At 40.4% G+C, this 18596-nt stretch overlaps 1 protein-coding gene across 1 annotated transcript in view; it reads left to right on the top strand.

Annotated features, from left to right (window-relative positions):
• Positions 1-10863, top strand: part of fam49bb (family with sequence similarity 49 member Bb) — a 36976-nt gene extending 26113 nt beyond the window's left edge. The window contains exons 6-12 of the mRNA XM_044038890.1: positions 2891-3030; positions 4903-4980; positions 7437-7553; positions 7644-7723; positions 7813-7939; positions 8496-8566; positions 10027-10863. Of these exons, the coding sequence (XP_043894825.1) occupies positions 2891-3030; positions 4903-4980; positions 7437-7553; positions 7644-7723; positions 7813-7939; positions 8496-8566; positions 10027-10090 (677 nt within the window). The 3' untranslated portion in view covers positions 10091-10863. The remainder of the gene's footprint in view (positions 1-2890; positions 3031-4902; positions 4981-7436; positions 7554-7643; positions 7724-7812; positions 7940-8495; positions 8567-10026) is intronic.
• Positions 10864-18596: the final 7733 nt, after the last annotated feature.

Genomic DNA, 18596 nt, shown 5'->3' with positions numbered 1-18596 from the left:
CGCTATATGTTGTTTAATTAGCATGGATATTAGCATGGGGGGGGAGGGAGGAGTAGGCTTACTGCTCCCTGATCTTCTTATGACCCTCAGGCTGAAGGGGGGGTAAAGGGAGGGGGCGCCCGCCATGCCTCAACGCCCTCAGCCCCATAATCCCAGTGGCAGTACAGAGGGGAGTCAATGAAAGCAGTGGGCGGCGGCAGCCTGGTACTGGCTGTTATGTAACGAAGTAGGTCACCTCGCAGTTGTCGCGGTTGCTGCTCTATTTCACTGCCTTGACTTTAGGCTTCGGGGGCAGCGATGTCCTCGGCGCCCCGATGTCGTGTCTGATATGCGTGAAGCTAGGAATGCTTTTCTGAAAAGTACAAGGATGGAGGACAGAGGACGCTATAGAGGGAACGTTATGTCATTACTGTTGACATTTCACCCAACAATAACATCACTGAGAGTAAAATATACAGTTTTTACAATTTAGACCCTTGTATAAACTCCAATTTAAAGTAATGTAACTTCAGATTTTGTGATATTCCTGACTCACTTTTTTTAGGGCTGTAACGAAAGATTATTTTCATGATTAATTGAATTTTAATGAATTCTTTTTTAATAGAGCAAAGAAACAAAGAAAAAAATTCACATTTAGGAACCTTAAACAATCAGAAACCTTGTTTTAATCACGAAAAAAGCTTCAAACCGATTAATCAATTATCAAAATGGTTGACGATTACTTACTCGAGGAATTGTTTCAGCTCTATTCATTTATTATTTATCTATTAATTGATCAGTTGTTTTGTTCGTAAAATTAAAAAAAAAACATTAGGAATTGTTGGTCAACTGCCAACATCCGCAACCGTTTTGTTTTTGTCTAGAAATCCAATGAATGTAGTTTGCCGTCATAGAGGAGCAAAGAAACCTGTTAAAATTCCCACTTAAGAAGCTCACTTAACCCAATTAGTTGATTGTCAGTTAATTAATTTCATAGTCTAGTAATCATTGATTAATAATTGCTTCTTTTTTTTTAGCTACAGCCCTACCTAGAATTGAAAAAAAAATGTTGGTTTTACTAAAAGAAAATGATCTGGCTTTGAGTCGGTGTGATTCATCTGAGATTGCAGGGTCTAGACCAGACTAAAATCCCGCCGTCCTCTGACCCTTGTAAGCGGCTACATGCCTGCATTTTACTTGCCTGCTCTGCCGTGACCTGATGAGCTCAGACATAACCACCGCCCTGCACCCCCCTCCTCTTCCCAGAATTCCCGTCTTTCTAGAGTGGCTCATTTCTGACGACCTGAAAACGCACTCTGAAAGCGTAACCTGTGTTTTGACTGGGGACGTAGAGGGGAAGAAAGTGAACTGTTCGTTCATTTCATTTCGGCCCCTTTGCTGCAAACGCTGGCCCAAACAGATGGGAGTCATTACCAAATGTACTCAATTTACTGTGCTGCCTGTGCCGGTCTCTCTCCATATGATTATCTCCAGTAGACCGCTGTCTGACTCGGCCCGTTTCTACGTTATGTTGACATACTCATCGTCATACGTAATCAGCGAGAATTGTAAAATGCTCTCAGAATAAGTCTGTGTAGTACGTATTTAGTGCCATGAACCGTCTCCTGCGTCAGATGCTGAGCTTGTCTGGGTTATGTCATCATTATTGAACATGTCTAGACTGAATTCTGAGCACAGTGTGCATCTATAAATAAAATCCCCCGGTTTAAAAGATTTTCTATTCCCATTTGTTTTAATAACGTTACTTTCTTGGAAGTTGTTCACTATGTTTCACTTGATGGTCTCCTAATTCTGCTGGGGCCTAGTCATGCGCTTAATTATTGGTCTTTGGGTATGTCACTGTATGTCAAGGCATGGCAGACTTTGTATTTACTTAATGTCAAAACAGTCAAATGTAATTCTGCTTGAATGAAATCATGTCCCCCCATCCCTGCCCCTCTCATTTCAATACAATGAGGTAATTAGTTCAATGTCTCTGCTTTTGAGCCGGAAAACCTCTTTGTTTTCCTCCTGAACACACGCGCACACACACACACACACACACACACACAGTTTACACTACTTAACTTAACCACAATTTTAAACCCCCATGCACACGCATGCACCCCAGGACTGGCACTGGGCCCTCTGTAGTTTGGGCACAACTGCGGCCCCATTATCTGTCTGTATCCTAATCAGGATGCTTCAGCTTTCTGACACTCCAACTGTGGTGATGATCTACTTCGAGTACTTCTCTATGAGCCCAGCATTCCTAAAAATGATTCAATTTAACAGTCACGACAAGTCACAATATAACAAAACTACAACTATAACTACATTACATAGATGTCTTTTAAGTTGTGGAAAGTACCAGTCACTATTTCCCCAACAACCCTGCCTGCAGTCAAAAGCCTAAAAAGATTAAATTAAAGATTAAAGAACAGAGAAATGGTCATATGAATCTTTGATTCAGTTTTGTGTTGCTGTAATGGTTGGTAGTTTGAATAATGACAGAACTGTGTTAACACAGACGTCATCTGCAGTCAGATGACGTCTGTACTGTTTGCTGTAAACTGTACTGTAATTTTTACACTAATAACCAGCACATTAAGTAAGATTCTATGTTGTCAAGCAACTTATTGTTTCTGAACTGCTGTCTGTCATTCTACATTTAGTTTCTTCTTTCTCATGACCCCGAGTTGCTCATTTCTGGAAGGTAGAGTTGATACTTCAGCTGTTAACCCAATAGCTAAAAGTAAAAAGAAACTAAATGTAAGAAAGGATTTGGAGAACTAAACATAGTCTTCATCACACCTTCATCCAAGGTCAAATATTGATATTTCTCAGGGTGGCATGGGTTTTTTGTTGTGGTGCTGTACTTCCTAACGCAGAAATCATATTTTCCTCACAGAGGCGGCGCTGCACAGCCTTCTGGGAGCTCTAACCAGCGAGACTTACGACGACCCCACTCAGCACCTGGAGCGGGAGCAGGCACTGGCTAAGCAGTTTGCAGAGATCCTGCACTTCACCCTGCGCTTTGATGAGCTTAAAGTAAGACACTCTGCTTTCTCCAACACATTTAAGTGTCACTTTCTGCATTTAAACCACAAACTAGTCTTTTTAAAATGTTAACCTCTGTGCCTTCCTCCTGTGATACAAGCTGCTGATGCCCTTGTATGAGGGTTTTTTTTTTTTTTTGCCATGTACAGTTAAAACATGCAGTCAGTGAGTGCATAATTAGCATTTAATTAGAATCCTAATACTGCCCTGCTGTTTATAACACGGTACATGTCAGTGGAATGGATAATAAGGGTTACTGCAGTTGAAGAGGTCTGCAAGTTGTTGTTGGCCCCGAGTGTCGTCCTGCATAATTTAAGAAAAAATGTGGTGTTTTGATAGGGATGGATATGAATATTCGATTATTCACTGATCAAAAGTTGATCTGTCAATGTGACTATTTGTTCATTTAAGTGTCTTTCTACTCCAATGGTGGCAGCAGAAGCACATATTTAGTTAGTGGACTGCAGAAGTGATGAAATGCACAAGGTTTCTTGAATGCATCTTGACACAAGACATTTCTAAGTAATTCAGTTTACCAGGGTCTTTGAATGCTCCTCCCCTCGTAGCTCAACATGCTGTTTCTCTGCATTACTTTCACCAGCTCTTATGTGCTGGAGTCTGTTATTATTTTGGAGTATTTTCATCTGACAAAATTATTCAGTTTCAGTTTCAAATTCAGTGTTTTCCTGATGGAGTCTGTTTGATGAAAGCACAAAAGTGTGTTTGCCTTGTGCCTTGTTTCTAATAAACGTTACATGGAGGAATGATAATCAACTGAGGGCGAATTTTGGAATATTCAGTGGGATTATCCACTGAATATTTTAATGGCGTTTTTGCGTAAAATGCCCGTTATTATAAAAGATAGAGGAGGAGGTAGTAAGTTATTTGGCTTGAATTCAAGTTGCTCATACACAACCCAGAAACCGCCGGGGATCCAGTGTCTCTGTCAGTTGAACGCCCTGTTGTCAAAAACATAATTGCGTGAGTGGTCGTGATGAAAGTGGTAGACCTGGATCAACAAGCCCTTCTTCCTTAGATACAAAAACTTGTATTTCTTACACCCTGAGGCGATTGTCTGTGATGTACCAATTAGTGCCCACTAGCCACGCAGGGTAAAAACACAAAGGTAGGGGGTGCAAAGTGGCATGCCAGGTCTAGTCATCAATCTTTAAGACTGGTGGTGCAGGGGCTTCTGACCTAGTTTGTGTTTTGTGTCGCGTGCGGTCCGTCTCTCCTGGTGGACACAGTGGACACAGACTCTGTACCAGTCTGTTGTTGTAGGATTAGCTGCGAGTGCAGCCTGAAATGTGACACACTGATACAGGAGTGACGGTAATTAGCCACATGATCTGCTCTCACTCGTGGTGGCGTTTGAAAGAAGCTCACTGATTGGCTGGTTTCTATTTAAGGAGGTCACCCCGGCTTCATTCATCACCAGGATGAGTCATATTTGTAGGAAGTGGTGTCAAAGAAAATCAACTGAATTTTGTGGCTTTCTTCCTCACCCTGGCACTCCCAAACGAGGCCACTACCTTTTTTGCCAGCTTGGTAATTGTTGACCCTCTTGTCACATACTATACCGATGCACGGCTGGATTTAAGATGGATAATAAATGACCAAATCTCTCCTGACAGGAGGGGCGTGGTTGTTAAAGGGGGATGAGTGACAGAGGATTCAAATCCACTTGAGCAAATGAAACTGTAATTGTTTCAGTGGTGTTTTTATGTCATTTTACCCCCTAAAGCTACATTTCTGCCTTCATTCTGTCATGACATTGGCCTGTTTGATCTAGAGCTTAATATCCTGCAGCCATGAAAGAAAACCATCTATCTCTGATACATTTCTGTTGTGGTTTTTTTGTAGATGACAAATCCTGCCATTCAGAATGACTTCAGTTACTATAGGAGAACACTGAGCCGCATGAGGATCAACAACGTACCGGTAAGGACATTGTGTTCGTCTCTCTTGGTAGTGACTCAACTCAGTCGAAGCAGCTATAATCAATAATCCTATATCAGTGTTGGATCTATTGAATACACAGAGAATTGTTACCCAATCCTGCAGTTTCCCCTCAACTTTACACTTACAGCAGCTACTGAGAATCATCATCGCTCATCTGCTGTCAGACAGTGGTCTTTTTTTTTTCTAAATAACACAATGAGAGTGGAGAGAGTCAACCAGTACAATGAAGTTACAAGTCGTCGGCTAAAACAATGAGCTTGAACTTGCCATATGTCTTTGTAGAGCAGAGGCAAACTGCAAATTCATCACAAGTGACCCCTTTCACTTTGGCGTGATGCATTGTTACTATAAATACAAAGATTTATGTTTGCCACAGAATTAAGTTGATCTGTGGACACAATGTTGGTCTCGTGCCACATGGATCATTAAAATGACCTCAAAGTAGCTACATTAATGCCATGTTTTATGTAATATGACCACACCGTGCAACAGATAATTCAAACTAGAACATTACAGACATGTTGGACTGCAAAATATACAGCCTCGAGGCACAGCTTGGCAATTTAAAGTAATTATCATGTTGTCCAGCAGAGGGCGATGTGAGCACCGATTGGCCTGTATTTATGTCCCCTTTGCTCATCAGAAGAAGACAACTGTGACTGAATGTTATGATGTTTTGAGGAGGTGAGAATTGCTTACATGTACGGCGCGTCACTTCTAACTTCCACTAAAATATAAGCCAGTTACTTCTGGTCAGTTGCGTTAAAGCGAAACTTGGGAGTTTTTAAGGTGGCATTAGCAATTAAAATGTCCAATATAGATTTATTTAAATTGTGTTCTAGTAGTTAGCCTTGACTCAACATGGCCTAAAATTAAAAAAAAATGTAATAACATGAGGGGACAAATGTGGCGCACTGCTGCAATCCTTCTATAATTCATCGTTCAACACTCTTGGGAACGTCTGCAGACGCCGACTGTAGAACATCTCTGCATCTTCGGCTGACAGCTTACTGGAAATAGTCTTGAGCTGGCTCTTTGAAAACCAGGAAGAGACTGTGCATAAAGTCAATTGAGGACGAACAATCTAAACTGTCCTCTTGAGCAGACAGTGACGCCATCAAAGCAACTGAAAAGTGGAGTGTGGACGTATTTCTGGCTCTACACCGTGGGCCACGTTGAGAATATGTGGTCAAGTCTTGTGTGATTGCGATAGTCTCATGAGATTTGTGCAGAGGATACAGGGAATGGCATATTTTAAAAGACTGATTTTATCTTTCTATAGATCAGTATGATTAAAAAAAAATCTATTTTTTATCCTTGTCTAAGAGATGGCTTGTGCAGTTAGTGTGTGTGCACGTGTGCACAGATGAATGCTCTTAGTTTGGATCTTTTTTGCCATAAGGCAAATGGGCCCAGACAGACACAGACACTTGTCTTAGAGAACGTGTCACTGCTGAAAGAAGCTCATGCTTCCATCCATCCTGGAAGCGCAGACTCACAGCAGCGTTTGAGTCACCACTCAAGACGACTGAATGATTCAGACAGAAGATGAGATGAAACACTGTCTGTCCCCCGTGGTAAAAAAGTCTTTGTGCTCATGTCATCATTTGTTAAAAGCAATTGAAATTTTTCTGTCAAGTGTTCAGACAAAATGTTCTCATTGTTTTAAATATGCAGACACATTTAGAACAGACTGTTCAGAGACACCTGTGTGTTCGGAGTCTAAAATTGTAAATCAGCTGCGTGGTCCTCAGCTGGGAAACCAGGAGGTGCAAGAGGACCGAGTTTCTAGCTGTACTTCTCTGACACGCTGTTTAATTACTTGGATGTTTTTCATCTGCATAAGCTGTGATGCCAGACAAAACATCACAACGTTTCCACAAAGCATTTTGTGTTTGTGCTTCCATTTTCCAACAGGGGTTTAAATAAAGAAAAAGGCTCATTGTACTTTAATAACAAAATTATTATTTCCTAATGTAGTCACCGTGACGAGAACAGTGCCATCTTTACCCTTGAAAAGTTGACAAGTTGTAATTTAATTGTCAACTATTATGATAATCAATTCATCTGTGTTGTTTTCCCAATAATTACAACAAGTTTTCAGATTTTTCAGCTTTTAGTGAATCTTTGTTTTTTTTTGCACCCTATAACAAAGAAATCATACAAATTGAATCAGACATTGGAGAACATCATCATTTCCAGGTTTGGTAAACACAAATCAATATTTTTCAACATTATACGAACCAATACTTGATTAATTGAGAAAATAATTGAAAGATGAATCGATTATGAAAATAATTGATTTATAATTATTGTAGTGGTTTGCGCTCACTGCTGTGTTTTTACTTTTTAAAAAACTCTGAACTGCAATCCGTCACATTAAAAGTCAGTCCCATTAAAATTGACATTTATTTATGTATTTTAACTGTTTTCAGGCGGAAGGTGAAAATGAAGTCAACAACGAACTGGCCAATCGGATATCTCTGTTCTACGCCGATGCCACGCCCATGCTGAAGACATTAAGTGATGGCACAACGAGATTTGTATCAGAGGTGAGACTGACAGGAACATGCAGCAAGGTGTTTTTGAAACTGTCAAAGCAGGTAGTCATTCTTGTCATTGTCTTTTTTCTCTTTTTATAGAACAAGAACCTGCCTATTGAAAACACGACAGACTGCTTAAGCACAATGGCGACAGTGTGTAAAGTCATGCTGGAAACACCGTGAGTGACCTTCTGTGTTAAATGCAACCGTTTCACTTTCTACCTTTTTTATTACCGTGGATTTTAAACCTTCCCTCATGTCTCGTCAGCGAGTACCGCAGCCGGTTCACCACCGAGGAGACGGTGTCTTTCTGCCTGCGGGTCATGGTCGGGGTCATCATCTTATACGACTACGTCCATCCTGTTGGAGCTTTCGCAAAGTCGTCCAAAATCGACGTGAGTAGATCTTCTAACTTATTTAAAAGACATAAAGACACAAATACACCTGTGGTGCATCTTGTTTTAAATTGTCCCAGTAACTTTTCAAATGAGACCTAGAATTATACAATATCGCTTATAACGTCACTAGGATGAGTGCAGAGTCTCCTACTAAGTTGAGTGAAGCGCAGCAGAAATGACCTCTGAAGGGTTTTGACCAGACTGTGGAAAATTCTCACAATGATCATTGTCTAAATCACATTATGGGTACCCACTTTTTACCAAGGGTACCCATTATTGTGACCTAAATCACAATATAAATCATGGTCAGGGCAAATTTTAACTAAAAGGTTGGGCAATTTTGTTTTGGGGCCCAAAAAAGAATCTCCCGTGACCCATCTGTGGGTCCCGACCCTGCCTTTGGGAATCACAGTGCTCCAATTTGCGATCAAAGACACAAATACACAAGCATGACAATTATCACATGTTGGTGAAAGTCGCGCCCCTGGTTTTGTGTGTGTTTGGGGGCGTGACCTCTGTCCAGCCGTTCTAACCGCATTGTTTTGGTCTGCAGATGAAAGGCTGCATCAAAGTTCTCAAAGATCAGCCTCCAAACAGTGTGGAAGGCCTTCTCAACGCTCTCAGGTAAACGCATTCTGAAATCAAATCATGTTTTTTTTTCCCCCTCTGCAGCTCAGCATGTAATGTGATTGTCGTTCACCAGGTGTGGGTTTCATTGAAAAAGAGACGCCGCTCACGCTGAGAGTTAGATGATATTGGCGTCTGTTCTGTGCACCAAGGAGAGACGTCTTGGTTTATCTCACTGGCCCTCACTTCAGTTTGGGTGTTGGAGCGTCTGCAGAGATGCCAATTACATCTGACGCCTCGTCCAATCAGAGTCAGATTAATTTTACCCAGTCTCTGTGAACACTCATCGCTGTTTTAGCCGACAGGTCCGACCTTACGTCTGGATCTGTGCTGCTGTGCCTGCAGCCTGATTTGGGTCATTTTCATGCTAAAGCTGCTGGATTTTCTTTCAGTGACTACATCTCTGATCTGGCAGCGGATGAACCACTCAGTGGTGGAAAATATAAAGTAAAGTTCTGACAGGATTGTGCTGGGAGTGTTTCTATTCTACACAATGTTGTACCTAACTTCACATTTCAGAGGGTGTTATTCTACTATTTACTTCACGTCAGCTAAAAATCCAGATCACTTGAATATGTGAATATAATAATATGTAATTTATTTTGAGTTTAAATTGAACCTGTTCCCAGTCTTTGTGCCTTGGATAAAAAAGCAATGTCGTATGAGCTTTCACTCAGTTAACTTGTTATGTTGTACCATTCAAAACTGTTCTGGTCCCACGGTCCACTGCTGGAACTTTTCTCATTTAACTGGGATTTTTGCCTTGACCCAAAAAACGTCCTACTGCGCTGGAGATGTTAGTGCACTTTCTTATACTTGATTTTGAATAAATCTTCCTGAACTTTGAGGTGTGGTGGAAACACAAAGCAAACAGATTAGTGTGACTTATTTTCCTCTAGTAATAAAAGTTCCTGGAAATGTTGGTGGAAAAAGCGGCTGCAGAGGTGAATTAGCTCTGTTATAAACCTCTACACTATATAAACATTTTTCAACAGTTCACTTTCCTGTTCAAATCAACTCGGGAAAAGATTTCAGGAAGCCAAGTGTCAAAATAGCAAGTCTTTTGTTGAATATAATCACAAATTACGGGAAATTAAATATCAATTTAAGAATTTCTGATAAGAATCAAGTTGATTAAAAACGTGTCTGGTTTAATATTTGTGGCTTCCACTTTGTGTCATAGAGATAATGGCGGTTCTTTGTCACAGCAGCCATTTTGGCATGAAATTGGCAGTAAACACAGGTGTAACTAATTACATTAATGGAGGCTCGGAGCCTTAATTAAAATGATTAGTCACACCTGTGTTTACTATTATGATTTCATGCCCAGAAAATATCTCGTCGAGTAAGAAAACCAAAGATTTGGGAAAAGTCCTGGCAGAAAAAAGTAATAACGGATGGTTTCATGTATAAAAACGGTAGTGAATATTTCACTGATGCAGTTGTGTTTATTGCAGGTACACAACCAAGCATCTGAATGATGAATCAACCAACAAGACTATCAAGAGCATGCTACAGTAGGACTGAGCTGCTACAACCGCTTGCCTCACACTCTGCTGGAGGGAGACGCCACTCTCCCGACTGATGTCGGTGCACAGAATGTTTTTCCTTTTGGTTTTCGTTATTATTATTTTTGGCTGTTTTTTATGGTAAAATTAAGAAAAAGGAAAAAAAGAGCTGCAGCTCCGCCCTCTTTTATATTGCAAAATGCTACTGCCATTATGAACGTCTTTTTCTGTGCCAAAAAGATGTTGCTGTAATGTTTTTTCCATAAAAGGCCATGCTACAGTGGCAGCTAGCGAAAGCATTGCGAATCCTCTGGTGTTTTTAAAAAATGTCTTGTTTTTTTTTTCCCTGTGTAAGGGACGGGAGTGCTTTGACTTGAAAATTAAAAAGAGAGAGATATATAGAGAAGTATATATTATTTTTGTTTGATTCGTTATTTAATATTACATCTTCTGCATGATGAAAATGATGTCTTTTCTTTGTATTTAAAAGAAACTAATGGTTCGGTTTGATTTGTCCGCTCTATTGTGCATTATTAAATGTTTCATTATTGAAATGGTACTTGTTGAAATGAGATTTAAGAGTACTGTTTTTATATTTTTTATAGGTTTTAATTTGTGCTTATGACTCTTTTTGTTTTCCATAGTTGTGTTGTATTTTTCATTTGAAAACTTTGAAACTGTGATGTGTGCAAAGTCAAAGTAAAATGGGAGTGTGTACTGTAAATGAACAGTATGTTGTGGCCGGAGACATTAAAAGGAGAACTCTTGTTTTCTACAAACGCCTCATCAGCTTTGATCTCTTATCCTTGTCGTCGTCGTTGTTGTTGTTGGTGTTGGATATCTGTTGTGATTACAGAGGTCATGTGACTCTGTTTGTCTACACCACCAGAAAAGCTTTGGTATAATTCCAGGTTTGTCTGATACGTTTTCAACTCGTCCTACTCTGGAGAACGCAAGCAGAATCTTTTACTTCTGGTATCCCGTTGCTTTGCTTCTATACTTAAATTCAGCATGTCCTACGATCGTGATCCACCTTTTGCTTTTTCAGGATCGCAGTAGAATGTTCCCCTTCTTACTTGTCCTTGACCGTTAAATCATCCTGGACAGCAACAGCCGTCCACCATCTAAACTTTTCATGACAACAGCCAATGAAGAAATGAGCTGCCGGAGGCTACATCTATGGATTCAAACATCACGGCTGCCTGCCAGAGTGGTTTCAGTTCCGAGTGTTGCATGATGGGATTGTGAAACATCAATTACCGGAGCTCTATTGGTAAGATGCACCTTTACATGATTTAGCAGGAACAGCAGATGGCTCTGTTCAGCTCATCTTTATTGTTTTGCGACAGTTCCGTTAGCAACAAAATAGAATAAATATGCATCAGTGTGAGGTTACAACTACTAAAACCAAAAATTCTAAATTATTTTAGTTAAAATCCACAAAACTGATGTAAATTGTTGACAGGAAGTAGCTGCACTTTACACATGTGTAGAACAAATCTGGTTTGTGGTGACGATCAGGTCATGACATGACACCAGGATGAAACTCTGAAAATAACTCAGAATAATGAGTTCATAATAATGGAACAGGCGACACGGCAGAAAATGGTTGTGGATCAGGAGGAGCGAAGCATGGCGTTGCATGCTGCTTGAACACAAGCTGCCCCCTTTTAGGTGTTTCCATGAATCAGAAAAACATTCATTTGTTAAAAAGTAAATCCAAACAAGATTTTACAAGACCACCAGCTCCTGAGCTAAGAACAGTTAATGTTCTCTCTGGACTTTGCAGGAGAGTGAACTGTCGGAACGTGCCAGACAAAGTCAACATTCCATCAGTGTCTCATTCATACAGTCACATGTCAGAAAAAGTACAAGAAACAACAACCAAGGACGGAGAAAATGAAGAGTGGTGAGTAAATATTACAGCTTGATTAATGCCTCATGAAAGAAAACAAGCAACATGTTTTTTCTCTCTGCTAATTATAAAAAAAACATCCCCCTTTCATGACCACTCACTGTCTACTGTTCCTAATGTCTCATAAAAGCATTATGGGACAAGTAGACATTTCCTTTTCATAATAATAATGATAAAAAAGCGCTTCTGTGTCCATCACAACTTCCCTCTCCACATTCAAGGTTTTTCTTTTGTCTGAGCTATAAGAAAATGTCCTTTTCAGTTCTTTCTTTTTTTTTACTCCTGACATTTCGGCCTCTTTTCTCTTTTCAGCAGTGCTTCAGATTGAGAGGGGAAGTGTGCACTGCAGCACGAGGAGCTGTGATAGAGAGAACTTCTCAGGGTCATGGGAAGGGAGACAAGGAGGCAGCAGAGGATGGAAGGGTGTGTCCTCCTCTGCAGCATCACTGCACTAACAGACATGGGGAGGAAAGAGAGGAAGGAAATAAAGTGGGTTTAATGTTGGGTGGGTTGGAAGTCCTTGAGGGATAGATGGATAGATTACATGTACCTTATTGATCCCGAGATTGTTGTGCTGCAGCAGCATGGTTTCAGGCACGTTACAACTAAAATAGGGAAAAACAAAAGATAAAATAAGATGTTATGGAAGGGGAAGGAACGAAAAGTGAGTGACTGTAACTCAAACGTGTTTACAGGACACAGAGCGTTCACAGAAAAACCTGTCCATCTGTCACAGTGACATCTCAGTGGTCAGTGGGTTGCTTTTTTCTGCGCAGGCAGCTCTCCCACTGTGACCAGATGCAGAAGCACTCACTCACTCACTCGCGCTGCTGCTGCTGCTTCTGCTGCTGCTGCTGCTGCCGCAGGGAGAGAAGTGTGTTATATTTAATGTAAGTGCAGGTCACCCTCTCTTCTCCGGGGCTTTTCTTGATCTCGTCTGAAGATGGTGAGGAAACAAAAAAAACAAATTCACAATTTCGGGCGCGGCTGCTGAAACAAAGACAGGAACTAGTAAAAAAATAAAGTGTATTTTAATATTAATATCCAGATGGTATTGAATAAGTAATATATAATCTCTCTCTGTGTGTGGGTGTGTGGGCTTGTATTTGATACCTCTTAAGGACGTTTTCTGACATAACGCTGACCTTGTCAGGACCAGCAGAGACAATGGAGACCAAAATCTGGTCCTACTGAGGCAGGACTTAATTTCTAAGGAACTGGTTAAGTGTAAAGCTAAGATTTGAATTGGGGTGGTTAGATTATCTTTAGGCATTAAATGGTTAAGGTAAGGGATAAGGCTTTTTGGTTAGGCCATCCAAGTCCTCATAAGGAGAGCCACCCGAAACCTGTGTCTGGGACATTTTGACCTTGTGGGGACATTTTGTCTGGGCACCGCAACAGTGCTTTTTCAGGGTTAAGACCTGGTTCTAGGGTTGTGATGGTTAGGGTAAGGTTGAGGGCCGAGGGAATGCCTTGTGTCTATAATGTGTCCTCACTAGGTTGGGTTATGTCAGGTTGGCACTTAAATAAATAAATAAAACGATGCAGATGTTGCTAATCTAATCTGTCTTTTGGGTTCAAACCTCTCAAAAGGTTTGCACATTTACAAAGATCATTGAACTTTGTGACGAGGCGCTGTATACGTTTACTTAACTTTATGAACGTCATCAGTCACAGTCAAACGGATGGATCATAACATTAAAAAAAATAAAGACCTACCAAGTACTAGTGCAGTGTAAAATGTAAAATGCTGCAGAGCATAAACATGTAGTTAAACTGTGTTTTTTTTAGTTGTGTTTAGAGTCTTTCTTTATTTCCTTATTATTCATTCTGTTTCTGATTATTGTTACTGCCGACTCGAGAAGCTTGCACAAACTTTCCCTGGCAAATGTACTTCTTTACATTTGTATGTACCACACTATACTCTGTTACGTTATGTACAGGTGGAGGTTTATCAATGATCTCTGCTGCTGCTTGTATAAATGACATTGTAGTACTGTGTGCTGTATGTACGTGAATGTCAGAACTGTCGTGTGAAGCAGCTTTGCACTGTAGTTTTATTTATTTTAATTTTATTTTTTTTTAAATAAACAATTCAGTTGTATGGGACCATGAAGCAGTCCTTATATTGTCAGTCAGTCAGTCATCATCTAACCGCTTTATCCTCCACCAGAGGGTCGCGGGGGGTGCTGTGCCAATCTCAGCTACATCGGGCGATAGGCGGGGTACACCCTGGACAGTTCGCCAGTCCATCGCAGGGCCACACACAACTAGAGACAAACAACCATTCACTCTCACACTCACACCTACGGTCAATTTAGAGTGTCCAATTTACCTAATCCCCACATTGCATGTTTTTGGACTGTGGGAGGAAGCCGGAGAACCCGGAGAGAACCCACTCACACACGGGGAGAACATGCAAACTCCATGCAGAAAGGCCCTTGTTCCAACCGGGGCTCGAACCCGGGTCTTCTCGCTGCAAGGCGAGAGTGCTAACCACTACACCACCGTGTGGCCCGCACTGTAGTTTTATTTATTTTAATTTTATTTTTTTTAAATAAACAATTCAGTTGTATGGGACCATGAAGCAGTCCTTATATTGTATGAGTAGTAAAGTGTTTCTGTTACTCTTTTTAAAAAACATATTTAAATGTGGAATATCTAGGAAATCATCTTCATCTACTTTATTCATACGACTTGACGTGTACCGTGCGTGTTTGACCTGTGACCTGCATCATGTGTGACTTCCTCCCACCCCTGTTTACTCGCGCGGTGTGCTTCTGCCACTCCGCCTGCTCAGACGCGACTTAAACAAGCGCCACGGTCGCGCCTCGGACGTGTAAACGGCGTTGTACGCCCTCATGTTTTGAGAGTGAGAGACATTTTGCTTTCACTTTCCTCAGCGACTCGGGTGACCCGGTGACAACGCGCGATGTGTGATGATCATGATTGTCGTGAAAAGGCCATAAAGAGAGTGTCGCCTCGCGGAAATGATTAGAAACATCCATCTTTTTGAGTTTTAGGCCAAATCGTCCTCCTCCTCCTCCTCCTCCTGACAATAAACGTAGTCTTAAATACACACTGAGGGTTGAGTAATGTTCCTGTCACGTTGCTTGACAGTTTGACATTTAGATTATTATGTGCCACAGTGAACTGGCACAACTGTCAGTTATTTCTGAGTAAAGAGTTTCTGCTTTTATTCCGGTGAAAACACGAGCAGCCTGAGAACTGAGTTCTGTCCATAAACCACAAGTCCCTAACACATTGCTCATCTGTCTCTTGGGTGAGACAAGTTCACTTTTCTGAGAAAGACAACGGCTATCCTCCAAAGACCACCCCTGCCACCCTCCCAACCACCCCCTTCACACACACAAACACACTGACACAGATGCAGAACCCCCCCCGCAACTCACACCCACACTTGTGTGCAAAAAAAAAAATCCCACTTCCCCCTGCACGTTGCTTTAATCGGGGGAGTCTTAGTTAATCAGTCGTGTCAAAACATTAACGGCTCAGCGAGGATCACGTTTCATGCCAGAAAAACTGAAATGAGGGTGCTGTAATCTCGGTCCGTTGGACAGATAGGACTTTTTTCTTAAGGCAAATCATCGGCGCTTTTATCAGGAACTAAAGAGCCTGCAGTGAAAGTGTTGCCACACATCAGTGAGAGCAAACTGAGACAATGGACGCGTTACACCAGGAAACACGTCCTCAATGTTTGAAGTCAATGAAAAACTGATCTTAAAACTCTTTGATCCCACATTGAGGAGACACCTATGGATAGAATAGTCAATAAAATAAGAGAGAAATACAAATGATAGAAAAAGACGGACATGAAATGTAAAGAATTAGCAGTATAACGTACAATGATTATATGAAAAAGTATATAAAGAGGTACAGTGTTTAACAACGACATGGTCCATTAATAATTACACATGTATACATTTCAGTAGTTTGATTAATACAGTTGGATAAAAACACAGTTTATTTCACCTTAAAACAAAAATGCTAATGTACAGCATATGTCCCCTGAAAATGATGATATTCCCAAGTCAGTAAACGGCGTCATCAATATTGTTTGTTAATGCAGAGAATCTCATCCAAGCATCTTTTACAAGATAACAGATATTCCGGGGACTCCTTTGTGTATTTCACTGAGAATAATTTGACTTTGACTGCTTGATTAATCTTTGATTTGGTTTAAAAGAAATTAAAAGATTTAAAAGTAATAAAAACATCAGCTTAGACATCCAACTATTTTTAACCAGATTCACAAAATCTGCCACAGTCACACTGACATTCACTTCCACCTAAAGTTGTGATACAGCCTGTCTCATGCAGTTTCCTCAGACGGAGGTCCTCCTGACCGTTTTCTGTCTCTCTGTCTCTGTCGGACCATAAATCGTGGCTCACAGTCCCGATGACTGTGCAACTGTTGTCTCCTGTCACTGAGTAACATCCGACAGAATGGCAAAAGCATCCAGAGCGGAGGCTACTGTGGTCTCACCAGGTTCTTTTGGGTGGCTTTCATTATCCTGTTCATTCAGTATTTATTCAGTAGTGTAACATGTGTACCTGTTTTCAAAAACTGACTTTGTATCAAATATGTCATTATATAGTATGACGTCAAAAATGTCCCAGTATAGCGTGTCCAAAAGAATGTCCAATAAACTGTAAAATGTCAAAATTGTCCTTCCGACCTATCGTACAGTATTTATTAAAGTGTAAGTTTGAAGGATAATAAAGAGTGTGTTCTAAAGATTTTCCAGTTGTTTTTTTTCAAGGCATCAAAATCTGACAAACACAACACAACACCATTCATAAGCTAAAATAATAATGTACACGTGCACCCACACATACAAAGAGACAATGACCAATGCTGTTAAGGGGACTGATTTTGGACAACATGACTATTTTGACCGATTTCGGACGACATACTATAATATGGGGCCACACGGTGGTGTAGTGGTTAGCACTCTCGCCTTGCAGTGAGAAGACCCGGGTTCGAGCCCCGGTTGGAACAAGGGCCTTTCTGCATGGAGTTTGCATGTTCTCCCTGTGTGTGCGTGGGTTCTCTCCGGGTTCTCCGGCTTCCTCCCACAGTCCAAAAACATGCAATGTGGGGAATAGGTAAATTGGACACTCTAAATTGACCATAGGAGTGAGTGTGAGAGTGAATGGTTGTTTGTCTCTAGTTGTGTGTGGCCCTGCGATGGACTGGCGAACTGTCCAGGGTGTACCCCGCCTATCGCCTATCGCTATCGATGTAGCTGAGATTGGCACAGCACCCCCCGCGACACTCTGGTGGAGGATAAAGCAGTTAGATGATGACTGACTGACTGACTATAATATGACTTTTTTGACTGATTTTTGACGAAATACTATTGTATGACTTTTTTGTCTGATTTTGTACGACAAACTATACTATGACTTTTTTGACAGATTTTGGTCGACATACTATACGATGACTTTTTTGGGTGATTCTGAACAACATACTATAGTATGACTTTTTTGACTGATTTTGGACGACATACTACTATGACTTTTTGACCCGATTTTGGACGACATACTATACCATGACTTTTGACTGATTTGGGCGACTTACTGAACTTATTTGACGATTTGGGCGACATATATGACTTTTGTCTGATTTTGGGCATTATACTTTACTATGAGTTTTTTGGGTGATTTTGGACGACATACTTTACTATGAGTTTTTTGGGTGATTTTGAACAACATACTATAGTATGACTTTTTTGACTGATTTTGGACGACATACTTTACTATGACTTTTTTGACCGATTTTGGACGACATACTATACTATGAGTTTTTGGACTGATTTTGTTTGGTGACTGATTTTTAAATACTATGACTTTTTTGATTTGCGACATACTATGACTTTTGGGTGATTTTGAACAACATACTATATGACTTTTTGACTGATTTTGCGACATACTTACTATGACTTTTTTGACCGATTTTGGACGACATACTATGCTATGACTTTTTTGGGTGATTTTGAACAACATACTATACTATGACTTTTTTGACCGATTTTGGACGACATACTATACCATGACTTTTTGACTGATTTTGTACTATACTAAGACTTATTTGACCGATTTTGGACATACTTTACTATGACTTTTTTGTCTGATTTTGGACGACAAACTATACTATGACTTTTTTGACCGATTTTGGTTGACATACAATACGATACTTTTTGACGATTTTGTACTATGCTATGACTTTTGGGTGATTTTGAACAACATACTATAGTATGACTTTTTGACTGATTTTGACATGACATACTTTACTATGAGTTTTTGGTGATTTTGGACAACATACTATAGTATGACTTTTTTGACTGACTTTGGACGACATACTTTACTATGACTTTTTGGACAGATTTTGGACAACATACTATAGTATGTCTTTTTGGGTGATTTTGACAACATACTATAGTGACTTTTTGACTGACTTTACTATGACTGATTTTGACATACTTTACTATGAGATTTTGAACAACATACTATGTATGACTTTTTGACTGATTTTGGAGACATACTATGATGACTTTTTGCCGATTTTTTACTATACTAT

The sequence above is a fragment of the Solea senegalensis genome, linkage group LG1 (genome assembly GCF_019176455.1).
Source record: "Solea senegalensis isolate Sse05_10M linkage group LG1, IFAPA_SoseM_1, whole genome shotgun sequence".
In the NCBI taxonomy this organism is placed as follows: domain Eukaryota; kingdom Metazoa; phylum Chordata; class Actinopteri; order Pleuronectiformes; family Soleidae; genus Solea; species Solea senegalensis.
The sequence above is the reverse complement of the archived record's forward strand: the minus strand, read 5'-3'. Positions and strand labels throughout refer to the sequence as shown.